Source organism: Apteryx mantelli, chromosome 12 (assembly GCF_036417845.1).
Source record: "Apteryx mantelli isolate bAptMan1 chromosome 12, bAptMan1.hap1, whole genome shotgun sequence".
NCBI classification, from domain to species: Eukaryota; Metazoa; Chordata; class Aves; order Apterygiformes; family Apterygidae; genus Apteryx; species Apteryx mantelli.
In genome coordinates this window covers 20712305-20734881 of record NC_089989.1, presented here as the reverse complement: position 1 = coordinate 20734881, position 22577 = coordinate 20712305, and the positions used below count along the sequence as shown (strand labels likewise).

General features: G+C 43.5%; 1 protein-coding gene across 14 annotated transcripts in view; it reads left to right on the top strand.

Annotated features, from left to right (window-relative positions):
• MAGI1 (membrane associated guanylate kinase, WW and PDZ domain containing 1) overlaps positions 1-22577 on the top strand; it is a 351883-nt gene that overhangs the window by 161089 nt on the left and 168217 nt on the right. For 13 of the 14 annotated variants that reach the window (XM_067303446.1, XM_067303450.1, XM_067303445.1 and 10 more), the window contains exon 2: positions 18450-18566. The exons of the other annotated variant lie outside the window; for it this stretch is intronic. In XM_067303446.1, the coding sequence (XP_067159547.1) occupies positions 18450-18566 (117 nt within the window). The remainder of the gene's footprint in view (positions 1-18449; positions 18567-22577) is intronic. 14 annotated transcript variants of the gene reach the window in all.

Genomic DNA, 22577 nt, shown 5'->3' with positions numbered 1-22577 from the left:
AAATTAAACCTGGTGGTTGAAATACCAGTGTCTTAACCAGATCAGTGACTTTCAAAACTAAATACAAGTATTTCCTTTTGCTTTGGCGCTGATACATTTGTGTTAAGTGTATCATAACTCTAGTTATTTAAAAGTAACTTTTTTATTGGGGAAGCAATATGACTTTCTTTAGAAACAGTTTCTAATGTGATATTTTGTAGATAAGCAATGACACTTGGTGACATTATTGATGTCTAATCCTCCTTTTTGTCTGGAGGACTGGTTTCCACTCTATCATCCACTGAGGTATGCATATAAACAGCCCTTTGTGTGTTGTATTTCTCAATTAAATTCTCCTGCAAAATCATTTTGCTACTTTGCCTACAAAGATAAAGGCATTCTCTGGCAGGAAATCTTAATTCAAATTACAGGATACATATTTCGTGCTTTTTTTTTTTTTTTCCCAATAACTCCTGATTCATTTCTCTTCATGTTAATGAGTTCTTTAGATCTGTCTTTTGGAAAAATCACAATGTAGAGAGAGAAATGGTTTTGTAAGAACATTACAGTAATTGTAGCCCACATGTCCTGGACTTGGTTCTCCTCTTCTCATTTTGATCCTGTGTCAATAGGTCACTATTGTATTTGCGTTTTAAGTAATTTCTATTGTATTTTCACTTAGTGCGAATGAATTGTCATAGCTGTGAATACTTTGCATAAATAGCTTATTTCAGTAAATGCTGATTTATCGCTATCATACTGGAGCGTATGAGTTCTTCAGTCCTTCTGTTTAGTAGACACTAATCTGCTATACAGTGTGATTTGATCATTTATCAGATATGTTTTGCTCAGTCAGCTTAGCTGAATTCTGGGTTTTATTTTGCTTGGTTGTCAGCTTGGTTACTTTTTTTTTTTCCTTTTTTCCCCCCTTTTAGATGGATGTTTTTGGCTGGTGTTATTCTTTGATCATAAAAGGTGGCATCACACAGATGCAAGTATTGATCGTTATTTATTGGTGCTTTGGGTATGAATGCCCTACATCATCCGACGAGCTCAAAATATTCATGTTTCTGGAATTTCAGTGTTTGTGTGAGATGGGCAGAAGGAGAGGGGGGTGTTTCCCAGCGGAGCCCACAGCTGAGGGCAGAAAGGCGATGGCTGGTTCTGGGATTATTAGCACCTAATTCACACTTTTCTGTGTTTCTTTAGGGTGTTTTCTTAGACATTTAATACCTTTAAAACCCCCTTCTTGCTTTAGTAAAGTCTGTAATTCTACATGGTGCATGTTTTGGAGAGTAGTCGGTCGGATTGGGTTGTGGCCCCGTGGCTCTCGGGGATGTGCTGACTGTCGGGAAATGACTCTTCCTGCCCCTCCTGGCCTGTCATACCTGTGGTGCCACCTATGTGTAGTGTTGTCTTCCTTCTGACTTGTCCTTCGGTGAATCTAGGCTTGCAACAGATCGACCTTGATGGCGAATGTTTTAATATCTCGAACACTGCATAGGTGGGCATAAAGTTAATGCGCTTGATTGAATTTGGAGCTGCTAAAGCAGAATTATGCATTTTGGGGATTTTGCATAATAGTTAAACAACAAAAAACCTGTAGTGCAGTTGTGTTATTGTTTAGGCGCACACAAACCTGGCTTTAAAATAGTCATGACCTGAAACAGAGTGAAGGGAAAAGGATCTTATATATCACGTCATCACGGTGTTTGCAATTACCCGCAGAGCCCAGAGCGCCAAGGCCGACTGAAACGTGCATCATACTCTGTGTGGCTGCAGAGTGCCATAGGGGCACTTAGGGCTTAAAGCAGCTGTTTCTACTTCTGCATTGAGGACAAATTTTTTAAAAACTATCTTGAGAGAATATGCAGACTCTTTGTTTGCAGACCACTTAAATTTCTGTCCCCTAAATGCAAGTTTCTTGTCAGAATAGGCTGTCGTATCTGTTCAAAATTAAAAACCAACCTTCTATTAATTGATACCTCTTTGTGTGGGATTTGGTTTTTGCCTGTTTTGTTAATTATTTTAAATTTCTTACTGTCTCTTCAGCTGAGGAGATCCCCCCCCCCCCCCCCAAACAAAAGCCGGCCCAGTTTCTTTCCTTTAAAAAAAAAAAAAAAAAAAAAAAAAAAAAAAATTAAGCTTTCGGTTCTTCCCTTTGTCAGACGCTGAAAGGTCAGCACTGATACAGCGGGATGAAGCCGCAAAAGAAATAAAATGTGTAGCGTCGTCTGTAAGCACTGGTGTTTTCAATCCCTATTGATACTTTTGAAATAAAAACTCTGAACTGGTCAGCCCTTGCATTACGTTTGCTTTAATTAAAAAATCAGCGCAGGAAGCTCACGTCCGACTTCTCTAGGATGGCAGAAAGCCCACTAATGTCGCTGTGCTCCGTTGCCCATCGGAGACTTTCTCCCCTTTTGCCTCCTCCGCCGATGGACTTGCACCTTCTGCTTCCCGACAGCAGGTCGCTCGCTGTCCGAATGCAGATGAGTTGAATAAGAGAAAAGCCGGGCTCCCACTGCTTGTGCCTCCACGCTGGTACGGGAACGTGCTGCAGGCCAGAAAGGAGGCTTGTAAAGAGCTCGAACAGCAGCGCTGCAGCCTTGCGTGCCGTTCTGAGCAGGAGACACTTTAAAACTTTTTAGCTGTAAAGGGGAATTAGAGGAAAAGCCTGCGTATTTGAACACTGGAAGTGCAGGGAGTCCACAAAGGGTTGCTGTCTGTTGTTTTCTTCCAGTAGCATGAAGACAATAACTGCTAAATGGGATGTAAGCCACCAGTTTGATGTAGCATTTTAAGTATACAAGCAAGAGAAGGCTCAAAGTCCTGTCTCTTTAAATTGCAGATAGAAGGCATAAATATTCATTCTGTTCTGTGGCGTCGTCTCCTGCTTCAACCCTCCAGATGATAATTAAGACAATGGAAGATAAAATTTTTTGCTGTATATAATTACATTCAAACCTTAACAAATAAGACATTATTCTGTCCGGTAAACAAAATATAATCATCCTGGCACCCTTACCGAAGGAGAGCTTAAAATAGAAACTCTACTCTTTATAGGTCATGTAAAATGTCATCATCTCTTTCATTATCTGTACTGTTTGGATGAAAAAGAACTGATTAATTTAAAAGAACCTTGGCTTATTTGCTAACAAGGTTATTTTCTCATTGATTGCTAGGAAGTCTAGTTCCTTTGAAATGGGTTTTAAATTGTGGATAAATCAATTGTCAGTCTGTGTAGAAGCACCTGCCCGTTGCGCGCCTGGCAGCGGAGGCTTGTGCATGCACGGTGCCTATAGAGGCGCTTCACGCGTGCCTTGTTTGAACGAAACCTCCGCATCTGGGCAGATGTGGAAAGGTAGCAACAGGGGAGCGCCGGATCCCAAAAGGACCAGTCTCCAAAGCTGACATATCAAGCAGCCTGTCTCTGAGAAGGAAGATCAACAACAAAAAATATAACGTTAGACCAAGGAGTTAGTATTTTGGCATCAGATCTTATAGCTCCCTGGATAGAAACGTGCAAAAATGCGACATGTCAAAGGCGGTAGGTTTACCGGGCCAACCTCATGCCCTACCTCAAACGCCGAAGCGGAGTTTATTTCTAGGCAATGGGGGCCTCCCCGCAGGGCTTGGTAGCAGAGGGAACCCGGCTGGCACAGCAGTGACCGAAACTGGGGCAATCGCTGCCGGGGTGGAGCTGGGATCTGGGTTCACCTGCAGTTCCCAAATGCCTCTTGTGTTTTATGCCCAAACCCTATGTTATCCCCCCCTAAAAATCTTCTAAAGTTTCCTCCTTTGTTCATCAGCCCTGACTAAGTCTCAGTGGGAAAGTGGGACTTTGCTCAAGTCCACTGGGCAGTGGTCTGGGCTGTTCCTTTGATTAAATATATATATATATTTTTTTTTTTTGCATGCTGTTTGTCTGACGCTTTTTCTTGCCCATCTGGGAGGTCCTGACCCAAAGTGCTTTTAAGTCAGCAAGACAACTCCCAGTGACTTAATCAGTAGAGGCAGGGCTTTCCAAAGCCCCAGAGTATCTCATAAACCCCAGGGATATTCACTCAGCAGATGTCTGAGGCCCATATCATGCTTCCGTCATCTCTTGCTAGGTCATTTATTGTTATTTGCTAGGTCCAAAATCTTCTCCTCCAGTTGTAGATTGAGTACAAGGGGCTGCAGCGTACCTGTGTTGCCTAAAACCTTCTTTGCTTTGCAGAACCTTTACAGCTTTAACTGTGTGCTCCCAAAAGAAAGAGCAGCATAAAATGAATTTGAGGCTAAGCTGATTAGAGCTTTCCATTTCAGAATCACTGTATAAAAGAACTTCAAATGCATTTGATTAAGTGGGGGAGAAAAATGCTTGTTAGCAAACCAACTAAGAAAATACAAGGAGAGGGCTCCAAAAAAATAATAATAATTTAAAAAGTTAAGGAGGAAGAATTAGTATTTAGCCACTTAACGCTGATTTTTATTGCTTTCTATTGCATCTTGTCTGTAGCTGGGTCGTCAGAACTCTTCTCAAAAGAATCAGGAAATCAGGTGGCTGGTGGTTTTGCAGCGATGGCTGTAAAGATGCTATTTGAGCCTGCAGATTTGCTGGCAGAATTGCAAATTGGCCAGAACCACAAGTCTGGAGAGCTGATGCTTAAATGGCAAAAGTGGGTACGGGGATGTGGTCTGCTGTACTTGCATCCTGCAAAACAGGGAAAAATCCCATGAAGCCATAGCCAGCAGCAGACCCCAATTAAACACTTCATCCCCGCTTAACCTTTCACAAAAGCAATTCATTGTGGATATGCTAGAAAGCCACTAAGATTGCCGCTAGAAACAGTAATGTAATGGAAATGAAACCAGTGTTTCTTTCCATTTTGAATTCTGGGAATCTGTTATTTTGACCACTTCTGCTCTCGTATTTTCCAGTTAATTGTTTTTAGTGCGAGACGCCTGTGGCTAGGCAGATCTGGTCACACAAGGGTGGCCTCACTTGGGCCTAGCCGAGCAGTCAAAAAACCTGTGTTTTCTTCTTGACTAAGCCAGAATCTGTAAAACTTCATTCTGGAGGTGTCCCTGACCTCTGTCACTTCTGCATGCAAGAGCTCTCTGTTGGCTGTATTGAAATCTGCCTGTTCAGATAAACAGATCCTTTCCCAGATGCTGGGATAGAGAGAGAAGCATAAAACATTACCCATTTTCCCCTATTATCATCTTGATTTCACTTTACCCTTCTTTGGGCTTTGGTCAACTTTTTATTTTGTGCTTTCTCCCTCAGTTGTCCCTCTCTCTCTGACTTCTGCTGCCGTTGCCCTTTTTTCTCATCTATTGCAGCATTGAAAAGGAGCCCTCTGCTCTGAATGCTCGTCTTGCTCATCCCACGTTAGCTCTTTTTTTCTGCTTCTCAAGAAATTTCACTTCAGACCCAGGACTGCTGCGGAGAGGCTGCTGACAAGCTTCTCTGGCTGGGATGTGCTTACCTGTTTGCTCCCCATGTAAAGATCTAATGTGGGTATTGGTAGCCTTCAATGATCCGCCTGTTTTGGATGAGCATACTAATGCATATTCCTGCAGCGTGAGGCAAGGAGATACGAGATAAAAATAAGGCAAGTGGTTCTTCAAGTCAAAATGAAATATGCGGATTCTCCAAATTTCCTGGGGGGCTCTGAGAAAGAGAGGGGCTTGGGGCACATGGACAGAAGAGCTTTTCTGGACAGAGCCAGGAACCTCATGAACCTGCTGCCAGGATTAGGGTAGTTGGGCAAGTTAAGACGTAATCTGGAAAGGTGCCATCCAAACTGTGTCTTATTTCTGCAGAAGTGCCATGTTCCTGCAGAATGACTTCATTTTGACAAATGCCATTTCCTGATCAAAAAGCATTCCAGGCAAAGCTTCTAACCCGCTGTGTGCTTGAGTCAGTCTGTTCTCTCCTTTATTCCAGAATTCTGTTTTTCACCAAAAGAGGCCACGTCCTTTGATTCTGTTGCAGAACTGCTCTGCTTTACATCTAAAGGAGCCATTTGTATGCTGTTTCTTTGTAATTAAGATTCTTATCCCCCAAAAATGTGTTTTCCATCAAAAATTCCTGCCTTGCACTAATAAATCTAAATCTTGTAGCTATTGTCTCTGGAAATACATATTTTGCTATATGCCACATATAAACATTTATTTCCTGTTTGAGAAAATGCGGTTTTTACCATCTGTAATATTCATATTTGTTTCTTGGGGGGAAAACTTAGGGTGACAGAAACACGATACAGGCAGTCTTAAACACATTAAGAAAACAAGACTTTGCAACCAAGACAAAAAAAAGATGTTTGTTCCAGAGCCTAGTAAGCTTCTTTCATGTATGCCATTTTTTATTGCCAAACTTGCTTTGTATGAGGTATTACATTTATGTTGGAGAACACAGCTGTCCTGATTCATTTAGTTCTTGTTTTTGAATGCAAGTGTTTCACTGTTTTAACTGTTGTTATTGAACAGCCTTTAACGTGGCAGTTCCAGAGGAGGAAGACTGCTCTAGATGGAAGAGAGAGCCCTGAGAATCAGATCGTTTTTGTTTTACATAATTGTATGTGGAATAGCTAACAGCAACCTTGCCCTTGTTTACTTAACTTTATCTCACAATTAAGTTTTTCCAATAGGGTATGGTAATAGTTTATTAAAACTCTTGTAGCAGCCTGGCCTGCTGTAGTTCCTTCTTGCTCCAACCAACTCATTCATTCTGTCAGTGCTTTAAAGTCTTATTTTAGAATTTAATTTCCATTTCCTCCACAAAAGGGAGCCCCACAATGTCGTGCATTGAACTTCTCTTACAACGGAGTCGGCGCATTAACGCTTTTCTCCTGGTGACATTTTCTGAACTTGTGCAGATTCTTGGTCAACTGAGCAACTGAAAAGATGTTGCGCGTTGCGTCATTTTGCTCTGAACTCTTTCAAATTGCTGTTGGATCTCTCTCATTCTTTCAGAGCTTTTACCTGTCCTGTTTAGTACTGTCTTTTGAAATTAGATTTCTACTTTATAAGTCAGAACGTTATAGAACTGCTTTGAATCAATTCCTCTTTGAACTGGAACATTTTTTTTCAGGAGAAACATTCAATCTTGATGCAATGTTTTCCAGGGATGGAGAATATCCTCCAACCATCAGGAAGCTGTTCCAATGGTAGACTAAAAATAAAATGAAAATATGTGCAGTCAGAATAATTAATCAGTTTGTCCACTTTCTTAGATCTTGTTTTCCCTTTGTCTACCATGTGAAATTAGAAAAAGCTGCAGTCACTTTCCCTCTAAGCCAGGTTGGTTTGTTAACCAGTGTGACCTCCTTGCTTCATTTTTGCGGCTTCTTGCGCCTCTTATAAAGTGTGCTTAAACAGCTCCCAACTGCTATGCACATTTTTCTGTCTAAATGTTTTTTTCCCCAACAGATTTAGCTTGTAATTATTTTCAGCTTCGAGAGTCTGACTTGCTAAATCACAAAGCATGTTGCCCGTGTGCTTTATGTATGTACTGTATGCTAGTGGTTTGGTGCCTCTTCTGTATGGCCATAAAACATGTGCTTGGAAAAAAAAGAAGTTCCCCTTTAGGTCAGGTTCAGTTGGGCACTCTGAAAAGCATGCAGTAGGATGGGGACCTAAAGCCGCTGCTGTGATACCGCAGCAGGTCTCGGTTCTGCTTTAGTTTTGTGGCTGGTCTCTATTCTGAGGAACTCCTAGAGCAGGTTGGAAGAGTAGCCTGTGGCCCTCTGGGGAAAGGGGGGCATTGGGGAAAGAAACCACCAGGTTGCTCTTCCTTTGCTGAGACCCTGGTGCATCTGAGCATGTGTTGTCCAGCCACACTGGGACTGGGCTGTCCATCTGCGGGTACTTTGAGACAGGGTTTTCCTTACGTTTTTTCCATGGGCTGCTTCTGAGAAGGCAAAATTTTTGGACTGAAAGAGAAACTTGCCAAAAAAAAAGTGGAACGGGGTCAAAATTCTAGCGTTCTGTTGATATGTGCATTTAGTGTGCGCTTGTGGCCTGAGTGTCACAGGTTCTTAACGTTGGATTTTGTGTGCTTGGTACCTCTGGCAATCAGGCCGTTAATATTGACATATGCCAGGGAGGGCAGAGAGAAAGCCTATAAAGCTGTGATTAGTATTCAGAGGTGACCTGGCTGGGCGATGGGAGTTTGTCCCTCCAGCAATCAAGAAAAAGCAAGGATGAAAAGAAACTAGCTTGACTGCTGAAGGAGTTTGAGGTCAGGTTTAAAAAAAACCCACCAAAACCTACTACCAATGCTTAAATTATGAAGAAGGGCAAGCAAAACCCAAAGAATACAAATCACTGCTCAGAATCCTCAAATACTGGCCTATATTTCACCTTTTCTATCCCCCACTTTTTTGGAAGAATCAATCAAATGCTGTATTTAGGGAATGTCTTGCAAATTTTGCAAATATTTTCCTAGTGCTGTTCTAGAAAATGAGTTTGTCAGCATATTGTTATGTGGGGCTTGTTCTGCTAAGCATTGTAATGCCGTCTGTTTCTCAAGCTGATTTGGCTTTTACAGCTCAAATATTATATCCTGCTTTTGGAACATATGGCAACTTCTTTCAGGAGACATGCAGAGATATGCATCTCATTTCCAGAAACGGGTCGTTGCCTTTGACTGAAAGACTGAGTGCTTTTCATCTTGATTTTTTTCCCCCTGTTGTTCTTGTTGCTGTAAATTTTCTTCTTCGCCCTCTGCTCTGCATCCATTGCCTCCCCTAAGCCCTCCCTGGATAACTGCTTCCCAGAGGAGGACACGCTTGCTGGCTGCTTTGCATTGGAGCAAAGAAAAAGAAGCGACGCTCCCTTATCCAGGCTGCAACGCAGTTTTGTAGGGTGGGTGCCTGTGGCAAATGCTGTTACGTGGCTCCCGTGTAGGGAGCGCTTTCCTGATGGAGCATCCCTGGAAGTGAGGGCTGCTTGCGTAGCCCGGTCTGTGTTCATTGATAGCGAAGACGCCCGAGCCATTCAGCCTGCATCCTGCCCGGCCGCGCACGGGAAGAGGCTACATCCCATGCCGCTGCTCGGTTACAATGATTTCATTCTGCATTCATTTCGGATGTGTAGGAGGGATTTTTTTTTTTTTTAAGCCTACGTGGCAACGTTAATGATTCTTGCCGCTAATGACCGTTTCATACTCCTCTTTGCGTTTCCTTGTTAGAGCATGCCGCGCAACTAGCCCCGGCACAGCAGCGTCTTTGTGCGCGAGACAAAATGCATTCCTGGGAGGAATGACTCTGCTTCTCAAAGTTCACCTCGGGATGTGACTTTCAGTAAAGTTTCGGAGAGCTGAGGCTTTGCTCTGGGCACTTGGTTTAAGGTCACTGCCAACAGGAAGCGTTTACGAACATGACGTTAATGTTGCAGCTTGATTGTCAGCCAGTTAACTTAAGCCTCTAGTCTAACACTGATCTGGCCACGGAACTGTCTAAGCTATTTAGGATGATGCTAATCCAAATTTCATTGAAAACAGGTCCAGGGGATGTTGCTTTACTTTGTTCTTCTTTCCACCCTACCTCCTCCCCGAGCTTTCCTGTGTTAATTTTATCGCGTGCATGGCTATTATTTAGTATTGTGGGTTATCCTGGACATTTTTCATTTTAGTAAGAAAATGTCCTGCATTTGTGATCTCAGCAGCTTCCATCTCCACCTTGGCTCCCCTCGCTCTGTGCTGTCGATTGCCGAGACCCTTTGAAGGCCTGGCCTCTCTCCCTCCCTCCCTCCCTCCCCGCGTGTTTGATGTGCGTTCTTCAAAGTGGGAAAGGGAAACAAGAAGCTGAGCCAAGAGCAAGGAGCTCGCAGCTATTCCTCAAAACCAGCTTGAGGGAAGAAGGAGGGTTTCAGTGAGGCTGAACAGCACTGGTTAACCTCCAGCTCTTAATTAGTTATGTTAATGATTAACCAGGCTGCAAGTGGAGAAGCACCTGGGCTGGCTCTGCATTTGCCAGCTCATGTGTGGATGCAGTAAAGCTGTGTTTAGGAGGCTCTGTGCCTGACCAGCTCTGGTGAGCTGCATGTTTTCAGCTGCCTGTATTTTTGCTTCACTTGTGCTATCCCGCTCATCTCTTGGATTTTCAGCCCTCCTACACTTTCCTGGGGCAGGTCCAGTTGCTGCTTTCAAGGCAGAAATGTCGTTCTTTATTCAGCATCATGGTGCTAGAGGCTCAGTATGGACATAAAATGTCAAATGTTTTGAGAGAGGCAGAAAACACCTTCATATTCCTCCTTGCTCCTTTACTTCAAGCTAGGACCCCTCTGCATGCAAATCTGCTACCAGCTGCAGCAAAATAGTTACCTTCCAAGGTACCTTCTTGAGGTAGAAAGATGCATTTTCTCCTGTCCTTCATGCAGTAGCTCTTAGATGACAGCTCTGGGCCCAGACAAATTTCCCTTTGAAGCACTAGGAAAACTGAGCCCAGACTGGCGAGGTGTTTTTGTATCGTGAGGGCCTTTAAATGGGAGGGCGAGCGAGGGTCTCGTCCAGGAGGCTTCAGAAATGTGAGGCTGAAGTCTCAGGGCAGCGGAAACTTGGAAAGGCCCCAGGGAAGGCAGGCTGGACCTCCTGCCCTGTCTGCTGAGATTACTGACCTGCTGAGTTTGCTCGGGGGCAACAGAAGTGTATTTGTCGCAGGTGCTCACAGTTTTCAAGACCAATGTACAAATGATAATATTTTTGCTTTTCAACCTCTAAGCTTGAGTGCTGTATTATTTTGTGGCACGTCGCAGCCGAAAGACTATTTGTTTGAATTTATGCTAGAAATATGGGTCATATTACTGTGCAGAGAATAAGGTGAAGCACCCTGCGAATACAGGAGATTAGGTTAGGTGCTCGCAGAAGAGTTTCACCAGGAATTTATGACCTGTTAAGTGCATTTCTTTAGCAGCAAATGCTGAATTACCACTTCAGTGCTGGTTCATTCACCCGTACGGATTGGGAGCGATACCAAAAGGTGCTGCGCCAAGAAAGCTCTGGCCTGTTCTTGGTTCTGAGCACTGCCTGCAAGCTTGGAGTGAATACGTCTCCTTCAGACTCTCAATTTACACCTAAAATAATATTTTAAGAAGTTCTGTTAGTAATAAAGTAACAAGTGTTATTCATTCTTCAGACAGGAATTACTAGCCGTGCTGAAGCGATCTCTGCTGATTCAGCAGCCGGGCTGCTGCTGAAGTCTTAAACGTGCTCCGTCAAAGCTGAGTTTTATTGCTGTATAGGTAGTTCATCCTGTAACTTTATGCAATTCTTTATGGTACAGCCCTCCAGCTTATCATAATTTCCTTCCACTGGAAGGATTTTGCAATGGATGTGACTTTGTTGTTTAGGCATAAAAATTGGAAAGTATTTTATGTTTTGTTCCAGGAAGGTAGGTGAGGGACGGGCAGTCGTTTTGGTCTGGCTGTGGTGTGTATTTGTTAAAATAATGGCACCGTGTGGGCTGCGTTCCTACTAGTTCATCTATCCAGAGAGCTGCTGTAGCAGAAGGGTACCAAATGGGAGGAAGGTTGGGGCTGTACGTGGCATTTCCAGCAAAGATCTGGTCTGAACTCTCAGTCCACGAGTCTTTGTCAACAGAGACTATCCAAATCGGTGCAAAAGTGACCACCTGCAATCTTAAATGAGGCTGTTGGAGCATTTATGTGGGACATTCGAACCTCTGGACTGTGGGGGACTTGTTTGTACCCAGCACTGAAAGATTCATTTATGTGTTTGCTTGTTTGTTTGTTATTAAGGGGGGAAAAATAGAAAACAAAACTGGAATCAAATTGGGTATCTGCTGAGCCATGTTAATTGTTAAGCCGAACTCCCATGGCAATGTTTAAATATATATATATATTTTTTTTAGCACACTGAGCCATAAAAGGCTTTTAAGTTTCTTTGTGTTAGGAAAATGTAGTAGCAATTAATTTACCAACATGTTGTGGGTTTACAAGGTACCTTCATTTCATGGGTGACTGGAAGATAGCACATGCTTAGATTATATTGAATTTAAGAATCAGCATGAATACTTAAGGCTTTTAAATAGAATATTTTTGCTCTGTGATCTTATTTGAACTTTTGGCCAGCGATGAATATTTTGCATCTTGCTGTACATCCTTATGTCTTTGACCTCACAGGAGACACAAAATAACAAAAGCAGGTACTGGATTTATTTACTTATTAGTTCTTGCACTTAAAACAAGAAGACAAACAAAAACATGATGATGTATTTGGTGTCTTCTCCCCAGCATCCCCATGACAAATGGCTCTTGGAGCAGTGTTAAACTCTGACCTTAGAGCCACAGGAGTAATGAAACTGTGATCTGCCAGATGTGACACACTTGTTTTACATAAATCACTCTCTTTTGTCATTGCTGGCATATGGCCAATGAATCTTCTAATTATTGAATGGCTTTTGTAGGCCCGTTATTTATAATCACTTCTGGACAGCAGCTGGAAGACAAGGATGGGACGGAATGAAATGATATAGCACAAAATATCATCGTTTGTCTAACAGCTACTGGGGTTAGGAATATTTGATGATGTGGTTACCAGCGCACAGTCTTGCTAAATGATAAAAATCCACTCAGCCTTCCTTTTGTCTCCTGCGGTGGGCTGCTGCCTAGTGGGCCTTGACGTGAAAATTATTATATTAATTGATCCAGAAACAGAATAGAAATCTCTGCAGATATTCAGAAAATAAATGTGCAAGTGTCAGGGCCACCTTTGAACCTAGATCTCCCTAGGACTTGGGGAAAATCCATTGCAAGGACTGGTAAGACGCTGTGCTGAATGCAGGGGTGATGCCCGGGCACGACGGTCGTGCTGCGTTGTACAGAAATGTTTCCAGAAGTGCCTTCTGCTCCCCGGGAGCCCTGTCTTCCCCCCTTGTTTTTGGAAAGAATCTAACAACAAACTTGGAAATGTCTTCGGTTGCTTTGTTAATATTTTAACATTTCTCAAAGAAACCTAGATGAGTCTTTTGAGAGATGGGTTTAAAACCAGCTTACGCTAATGCACTTCTTCCTAAAGGGGAGCTATTTTGGCTCTGTTAATAGATGTGTTTGTGCTGAGTCCTGCCTGCTGGTTAGAGCAGCAGCCCTGGATGGAGAGAGGGCCGTGACCGAAACCTCCCCGTCTGTAAGGCGAGCCAAGGGAGGATGCAAGGCAAGTCGCTGCTTTGGGACATGTGAGCTGCAGGTTCTCTGCTGTGTCTCTAAACGAGGGGATTTTTTCCCCCTCATCTGCGGTTCTGCATTTTGTAGCACAGAAATCAAACCCTGCCAACCAGGGTAACTTATTCACGTTCGTTAAATATCTTCAGATGGAGATCCTCAGATGAAAGACAGCATGTTATAATCAGGGGTTTATACTGCAAATCCAACATGCAATCTTTGTGTCTTTAAAAAATTCCCTCGCAATGCAGACATCAGGCTGCAAGAGTCTTAATCCAGATGACTCTATTGCACTCTTATCCCTTTAGTGAGGCCTTTAACCTTGCTCTGCCTCGTGGCCCGGTTGATCTGCCATGGTCTGTGTCTGGCCCCGGAGATGCCTTCAGCTAAAGAGCGCCTTTATGAAGAGATGCCCGTCAGAAGGGGGCTTCTGTTGTCAATCAGGATGGATAATGGTTTTTTTTCCAGTTCAGATGCCATCAGCCAGTGCAAATATGGCAATTGGTGGCCTTCCTGAAGAAGGGTAAAGCAAAAATGATGTGCTAGTGTGTACCTGCTTTTAGGAGTGTATTATAGGTCAGAGACCACTGTGCCCTGGCCCTGCCCCGTCTTTGCACAAGTGTCTCTAGGCTCCGTCAGAGTTTCCCACAGAATAAATGGGATAAAAAGAACAGCAGTAATTAATATAAACATGTAAGCTTATGAAATGTCTGTTGAATCCCAGTTTTCAAATGCATAAAACATGAGTTCACAATATATACCTTCAGCATACAGGTATTGCGCAGTTCTGGCACGGACCAGCTACCAGCTGGCAGGAAGGTGCCATCAGCCCTTGGATGTTTGCGTGCAGCTTTTTCTTCCACAACCTCAGCTCTTGCTTGGTTGCTTAGGCAGTTTCCTTTCTTTATTGGAAGCCCGTATGTCAAGGTGACAAGAAGCTTTCGGCTCCCCAGATATGCACTGCTGCTCCCTGGCAATAGCGGACTTGGGAGAGGTGGATATTCCTAGGCAATAACGATAGAGTTAGATGGTCGCGTCTGAAGCTTTTTCCCTTGCAGAAATCGGAAACTGTAGTAACAAGCGTCAGCGCACAATTCAAAGCATGGTTTTTCTAGCGACTTTTATATTGGGGAACTGTTGGAGGATAAATGTGCGACGGAGGAGTGAGGCTTTGAAAGAAATGTCTTTAGAAACAGTTGATATTCTTCATTAATCACAACAACGTCTAGGTTACGTACATATCTCTGCAAAATTGAAAAGGACCCTTTATTGTTTCTCGGGACTCTGTACGTCAGTAATGCTACTTTTTCCATGAGAAATGTTTTGTTTCCCCCTTGGGTTTTTTTTTTGCCACTAAAGTATTGCCATTACAACGTAATGGTTTGGAAGGGCAGTTCATGGTCTCTAAAATGCAGCCTAATAATTAAGACTAATAATAATTAAGAAAACTGACCACGAAGATGCACACGGTAAGTTTTCCTTTGAGTTCAAAGGCAGAGAAGAACGTTTCGGATAAGGTGGAAACGTCTCAGGTTTGGGGTAGTACGATGGGGAGAGAAGCAGTGGAAAGCTGGTTCTCTGGCTGTATCTTGAGATAAAGGCAGGCATTGGTTTCATTCAGGGGGAAAAAAGGAGGAAAGTGTTGCAACAACAGAAAAATAATTTTAGAAGATTTTAAATATGAATTTTGTTGAGCTTAGTAGGGAGGGAAGGTTTTTTGCATTTTTTTTAATGCCTAAATTTCTAAAACTAGGTATGTCAGCCCAGTTTTGTTTACAGAAATAACAAGGCGATTTTTCTGTGGGCAAATAAAAGTATTTGCGAGAAGCTTTGGCCAGGAGGCGGAAGAGCTGAGCGCTGGCTGCAAAGACTTGCAGCCTCTGGTTCGGATGCACGCTGGCTCTGGGTTGCGTCTTCTGCTCCTCGGCCGCTATCGCCGTGGGATCTCTTCACAGGCATTTAGCAAAATAAAAAAGAAGGATCTCCAAATCGCAGGCTTAAGATCCCATCTCCTTGAAATCAGAGGAGTGTTTTAAAGTGGGGTGTACTTCTACTTAATACAGCTCATCTCTAAGGAAACCAAAGGCAGGTATATTCTTCAGCACGGCTTATGCACAGAATTAGACTTTGCAAGGGGAGGACTTCTGCTTAAAATCACGTGTTTCTGGCCACTGGCCCTTAAGCGTGACCTGACGACAGCTGGTGCTGGCGCCTGCTCGGTAATCGCAGTATGAGACGCGTGCCCTCTCCAGGCTGAGCTTGCTTTCGCTCCCAGCGGTGGGCTCAGCAACTGCCCGCCAAGGTAGGGCTGCAAGAAGCTTCCCCCCCCCCCCCCCCCCCATCAGGAATTTTCTGGAATTGAGCAACAAAAATGTGGCTTTGCAAGTTCTATTTTTTTTAGATGAAATAAATGCAGTAGAAATGAGCATCGCCGTGAGCTCCCCGGGGGGGCACGCGTGCGGGTGTAAGCATTGCCATAGCCTCGGTTTCTGCAACCGCCACCTTGGCCGGCGCTGGTGACTCGGCTGGGAAATTCCAGCTACCGCATAAACCAAATATCCAAATGTTCTAGCAGGGGCCGTAACACACTCGGGTGGTCTACGCAAGGGTGCAGAGGGAAGCTAAAAGCAGTCAGCGCCAGTAAATTGCAAACTTTGTGCGGTCAAACAGGCCCCAGCTTGGCAGAGCCTGGTCACCTCTAGATGTTGTGAACCTAAATCACTGAATCAGGAATCGCGCTGCCTTTCAGGAGGAAGACGTGTAGTTATGACGTTATGGGAGACATGTAGTTCAGTGCATTAATTTCTTCACTGGAATAAGCTCTTGCATTATGTCCAATCTGTTTGTCATATTTAATTTTTTGCTGTGAATGACCACCTTGTCTTACATCATCTTGTGCAATTTTTGTAGTGTAATAACTGGAGACTATTAGAAAGCAGGATGATGATCTGCTGCTCCTCAGGGCGGGGGCATTGCTGGCGTAACTCAGCAAAGTACGATGAGATAATTTTATCTGCCTTCCTTTCGGTTTTTGTTGTTTCCACCATTTCTCTAATGAGCAGCATCTTGGTCTTTGTAAGAAACAAAACAGTAGAGAAATGCTTTCTGCTTCTCCTTTTTGACTGATGGCGTATCTTTACAGGGAGCTCAGTGTTGGAGACTCAACAACATTTTAAGGCTTCTTTTGACTCCCAGAGTATTGATTAGTAGTACACCTCCCAAACGGAGTAGCGCTCTACACAGCTCTGAACGAGATAATTGCCTTAAATTTAAGTATTGCAAATTTGGGTTTGTCTACAGTGTATATAAGTTCTTGTCAGTCTGTGAATAAATATATACCAGAAAGTCTGTATTTATTGATTTTTTTTGAATGTTGCAAAAAAGATCACATAATTCATGTTTTTTAAAAAAAATCTTTAAAATTTTACCTTTTTTTAATAGTTAGGCCTGCTGCATAAAGCTTCCTTCCCTCAATATTAAATGTAATTTTGTTTAAAATAAATAAATGCTGTTTGGAGAACTGTGTGGTCAATACAAATCACCTGTTTATTTTTAGAATTGGACTTGGTTTTAAAAACCAAACTATTCTGAAAACCAGAACTTCAGGGGAAATGTTGCAGGGCTGCAGCAGGCATATATAGACTGTTCCCGCCTGTGTGCGTTTAATGGTCTGCACTATTTTTCTTGTTTGCTGCTGCCGCCTCCCAGACCCGCTGTCCAACTGCGCTCCATTGCAGTGTTATTACTCTTGATTTGTTTTGCAGCGGTTCCCAGAGGCTCCAGCCGGGAATCTGCAAGCGCGATGCTAGGTTTGCTGTCGACGCAGATTGAGATGGCCTCTGCATTACATGTTTGCAATCAAAAAAATCATAATGCAAATAGTAAAAGGACATAAAACAGCTGTGCGGGTTCAGAGCAAGGTCCGTGTGGCCCAGCCTTCTGGCTCCTGCTCTGACCCTAAATTGATGCCTAGGGAAGAAAAAGCACAGGGCAAGATATTTGATATTCCCCCAGTGCTTCTCCCAGTACTGTCCCAGCTACAAGCAATTCATTTTCAGCTTGAAGGATTTCTTAAGCCCTCTGCAGAAAACCTCCATGGGGGCCTGTCCCCCAAGTGCTTTTCCAGTGTCCCCTTCAAGCTCCTCCAGAAGCTTCTTGCATCTACGATGCTCTCTAGCAAGGAGATCTGCCACAGCCTTTGCAAAGAACTGCCTTTTTGGGGTGGTTTTGTACCCAAAAGAGCTCCTGTTAACTTTAATGTCTCCTCGTTCTTGCGTTGGAAGAGCCAGGGAGCAGTCAGTCCCTAGCCACCCTCCCGGGATGCTGGAGACAGATGTCCCCGCAGGGCTGCAGAGTCCCCGTCTACTCTCTCTTCCCTTCTGTGCCAGCTGCTCTGTGCTTTGATCATCCTTGTTGCGTTTCTCTGAACCTTTTCCAATATTTTCTAATAATTTTTTGAAGAATGAAAGGATTTCTATCCCCATTCTCTATATATTCCTGTGGGGGTGTTTTTGCTTTTCAGTCAAATTAATGTCAACATTATTTCAGGTTTCGAAATACTTCATTTCTGGGAAGAAACTTCCTTAGGTCGCTCCAATTTGTGTGTTCTGCTCCAAGAAAGGATGTGGTGTTCTGGCAACTAGCGATGTTCATTAACGACTAAGTTCCCTTTTTCTTCACTTGTCTGTCTTCATTCTCAGACAGTTCTGGAGGTGTTCAAAACTGAACAGAGAAATGAATAGATTTAAGTATTGAGTATTAGTCTGTCTTTTTTTATTTATTTATTTTTTTTAAGGACTTTGGGCACTCTTGACTCCTTCAATCAGTTCTTTGCTAACTTCTGCTGTGTGCTGGGGTAGATCCCAGCACGAAGCGTTGCAATTGCTCGCTTTGCCACGTTTGGCCATGCTGGTACCTCTCGTGGAAGCAGCCTTTGCCTTCTGTCCGTCCGCCCCGCTCACCCTCCAGTGAGCTGCAAAAGCAACAGTCTGCCTTTATTATTTTTCCTCTTTTTCACATCATCCGTCTTTCTCTGTTCAGACAAATAAGTGATAAAAGGGAGCGATGATCTTTTTAACGCCACAGGAAGAAAGATGGGTTATGAGACAAGCGAGACCTCTTGTTTACAGCGAGTTATTTTTGGTAATTAGCTGTTTGTAGGGGAAGATGAGCCTCCGCTCGTAAAGTCAGCATGCCATAATTTAGGGGACTCTGAATGGAAATCTAATGTTCATCTGAATTGGAAATGGTAATTGTGTGCGTTTAGCAATAAATAAATGGCTGTGTTTTCCTTGCAGGAAGCCGACTGAACAAAGACCTGAGACACTATCTCAACCAGCGGTTTCAGAAGGGATCGCCGGATCACGATCTGCAGCAGACTATTCGAGATAACCTCTATCGCCATGCTGTGCCTTGTAAGTAACAAGGAAGCTCGCCGGGTGGATTGCCCCGAGTGGAATCGCGTCTTCCGGAGGCGGCGCGTGTGGCTCCAGGAGAGCTGTGGCTCGCCGCTCGGGCGGGTGGCTGGCTCCCTGTGGGCAGCTGCGAAGGAGAGGCTGGCGCGGGAAACGGCTTGGGCCGGGGAAAGCGGCCAAGCGAGCGCAGCCATCACCGCGGCTGTGCCATGTGAGGGGGCGAGGAGCGGGGAAACGGCAGCCGTTGCGATGGAGAGTGACTTTCTGAGGGCTTGCATTAGCAAATTTCTCCGTCACTATCATTATGGTGCAGTTTTTTTGTTTGTTTTTTTCTTAAAATCTTTGAATAAGAACCTGCCTTTATTTTTATTTCATCAGTGGGACTTTATTTTTGCTGCTTTATTTCACTTGTGAAACTGAGCAGCGTTTTGTGGCTGGGTGCCATAGAAACAGGACACTGCCGCTCTCGGAAGGTCATCTTCGATTCAAGTAGGAGATAAGCAGCAAGAGTTAGTGAAGCTTTTAAGAAAGGTATGCCCCTTTTCACTCAAAAAGCAACCAGGAGGAAAACTGAGAAGTTGAGAGTGGCATTCTTCAGAAGTTCAGAATCTTTACCCAAAATCAGACTGTCCTTGGATCTTTGGGAAGAGGTGCGGAGAGTGGAGAATGATCCTTCTTCATTGCGCCTCTGTTTTGCATTCTCCACCTTCCAAGAGAACCTGTTTTATACAAAAAGTTTTTTCTCTTTAGACCTTAATGAACTCTGGGAATAACGTTGTGCTTTTCAAATCAGGTTGGGAAAAGAACTAGCAAACATCTTGGTTGTAGCGTATTGGAATGAGCAGCAAAACATTTTAGGTTTTCTGTCTCTACTTGAATCAGAGGTTGTTTATGCTGCTGCAGTTATATAAATACTGAATAATGATGTTGCCACTTAAAATCAGCATTTGCCAACAACCACATAATGATAGCTAGAATAATAGTCATTTTCCATCTAAGTGTTGCATATGGGAGAACTGTGTAGGACCACAGTTAAAATTGTGTGACAACACTGATAAGTGATGATTCTTTAAATGACAAATGCTGTATATCACTGTTGAGTTTATTCTCATTTTATCAGTGGACAGTATGGGCTGAAGTACCTTTCGAATGCTGTGCATGGGCGTAAAGAATAAACATTGATTATTATTTTCTACTGAACATTTCCATTTTGTCAACCTGAAATACGGCTAGTCTTCGGTCGTCTAAGTTGCCTGGCTGCAGGTTTTTAAGGCAAACTGAACAAAGCGCTTCTAGGAGCGTAAACACGGTGTCAGGCTTGGTAGATGCAACGTGTTGATGCTAACGTCCTTCCGCACTTGGGTTTTATTCCAATTTCTGAAACAGCAAGGAAAGCAAATGAGCATAAGTTCTGTGGAAGTATTTTGTGTGTTACTGAAGTTACATTTTCAAATGCTTTCTACTGGTTCTTCTCTCTGATTTATTGAACTCGATGGTGAGCTAAATTCCTTGGACTCAGAGAAGGCTTCTGATTTAAAATTAAGACTAGCGAAAGTGATTCCTGCCTTTTAAAAATAGGAGGGGGAGATGTGTATTGTCCTTGTATTAATAAGAACATCAGCACTCACGTTGCATTCATGAATCAAACAGAAAAAGCTGAGAAGGGGAGTTAGTTATTGTGCGTCTCCATGGTTGCTCAGTTGTAAAGCAGGTAACATTTAATTTTCTCTTCATGTACTGTGGGCATGGTATCAGCAATAGTTTTTAGAGAATGATGCTAATATTCATGTGTGAATTTGCAAGAGGCTACTGTACACATGGTGGGTCGGGATGCTTTACAGGTCTGGAGATTAATCTAGCTGCACGCTCATGTTTTTATTCCTTGGGACACGTGACCAGTAAATCCAGAGCCCTGGACCAATCTCTAGTGCTAATGGATTATGAGGTCTTGTATTTTGAAACTGGAATTCCCTGCTGATTATGTGGTGAAGGCGAACAAGAACCCAAGGTCACTTGGACTGAATGTGCTTGGACTGCCAGCTGCTTTTTGTTGTACTAACGAAGGGCTAAATGAAGGGACAATTAGGAGAAAGGCAATGTTAACCAGTTCTTCCCCAAAATTTTATTAAGAATCTGATGTGGTTCAGTTCTAACTAGTTTAGAGGCTGTAAGAAAACATAAAGGGCTTCTGTTTCTCGCACCGCTGTGTGCAAGTTGGGTGCTTGGCCAGCCCAGGAACGGAGCAAAGATGAGGCTGTAGCTTTCGTAGAAGAAGCAGGTCAAGCAGTGGGGAGGGAAGAGTGCGGAGAGTTCAGCTTGTCCTGGTATTTCATATGATGACAATGATACACTGCTTAAGCTTCATTTAGATTTTTACTTCAGGAGAGTTTAAGTCTTTCCTGTGTTCTGAGAGAGCAGAGGACTTTGTTTCTTGTCCCTAAACACAGGAGCTGTCTGTAAAGAAATGAGATCATGAAATGCACCCAGAAGGGAAGTATTATCCAAAGCAGCAGAAGAATTGCACAGTTATTCTTGCAAGCTGAAATCTTAAAGAGAGATCTTAGATGCAAAGCAAAGTGTCACCTCCAGAGCTCAGATGAGAAGGACCGCATAGCCCTGACCCTGCTCCAGGTGGACCAGCGCTGCTCAGCCTTGGTAGTAGCCCTCCCTCTGCTCCTCACTTTCTTCTCCCCCTCCATCAGGCTTCCTCCAGCTCTTCATACCCTCAGCTCGCTGCTCCCCGCTTGAGCTGGTATTTGCTGCAAAAATCTGTAGTAAACAACAGCTGCGACAAGCTTCCTGGTGACCTTGCCGTTTGGTTGTTGTGCCACCTCGAGTGCTCTGCTGTTACTATCACACCAAACCCACGAGGTTTATTTACAGGCCCAAAGCATTCTGCCCTGGAGTTTACAGCTTTATCATCGTAATTTAGGACCTGGCCAGTGTAAGGAAGAGAGGCTCAGGACACCTTATTTATGTACAAGGACGGTGAATAAACACTGTTGAAGGCATGCATTTACAATGTACAAACCTTTGAAAGAGTTAGTGCAGTTCAGCCACTGAACTGGGTTTTATTTCAGCTGAACCAATTGTTTGTTGTTTCCTTTGTTTTTTTCCTGCTGCTCACATTTCACCACTGACTTCATATATATGTGCATATATATATGTGTGTGTATGTATTTTTTCTTCTGCTTAAGAGAAGTAGGCACCTTGAACTCAAGCAAGATTGTTCTCCTTACTCGTTCAGATAAATAACTATTCTCATTCCTAGCATGTAGGATCCACTGTCAAAACTAGAAAAAAAAAACTCAAATACATCATCCAGATTAGCAAGATGTTGGTCCCGTCTCTAGCTATCCCTTTTGCCTCGTTCCGTTTTGAAGCACCACATTTTTTCTGTTTTCTGACGTGCCCGATGAAGACCACCAGAAATAATGCTCCATTTGTAGGCTTAGGTAATGGCTCCATTGAGCTTGGAGTAGATGGCGAATTGGCAACAATTTCATGGTTACTGATTAGACACGACCATACCACAAGTGCTTTGGCTGATGCGGAGACTTTTCCCACAGCTTATTTCTAGTGTGGGTTTTACTTAGGTGGGGAAAATTGAGCTGGAATAAGGTCTAAGAGCAAAAGTGCAGGTTTACCAACTGTGTGGGGCTGCTTGCTGGGGCACCCCGTGGCGTGTCTGAGCTCACCTGGCCTAACAGAAGTGGATGTGACTTTTACTACACCTGATTTTGGGGGCGGCTGTGAGTCTGTGGGATGGAGTAAGCGTGCCAATGTCTTGGTATTAGGTTTCGCAGAGCTTTTCTGGCAGTAGAACTCCCCAAAATAGGGTTGGTATGTCCATGAAGGTTTACTTGGTGGAAATAGTGATTAGCTGGGAGGACGTGCAGGACTACCTCCGTGCTACTGCATCCTGAAGAGGTGTTTCCGAGCAGCTTTACTTTGGGATATCTGTGCAATGGCGTTAATTGAGAAAGATGGGCGATAGCAACTTAACTTTAA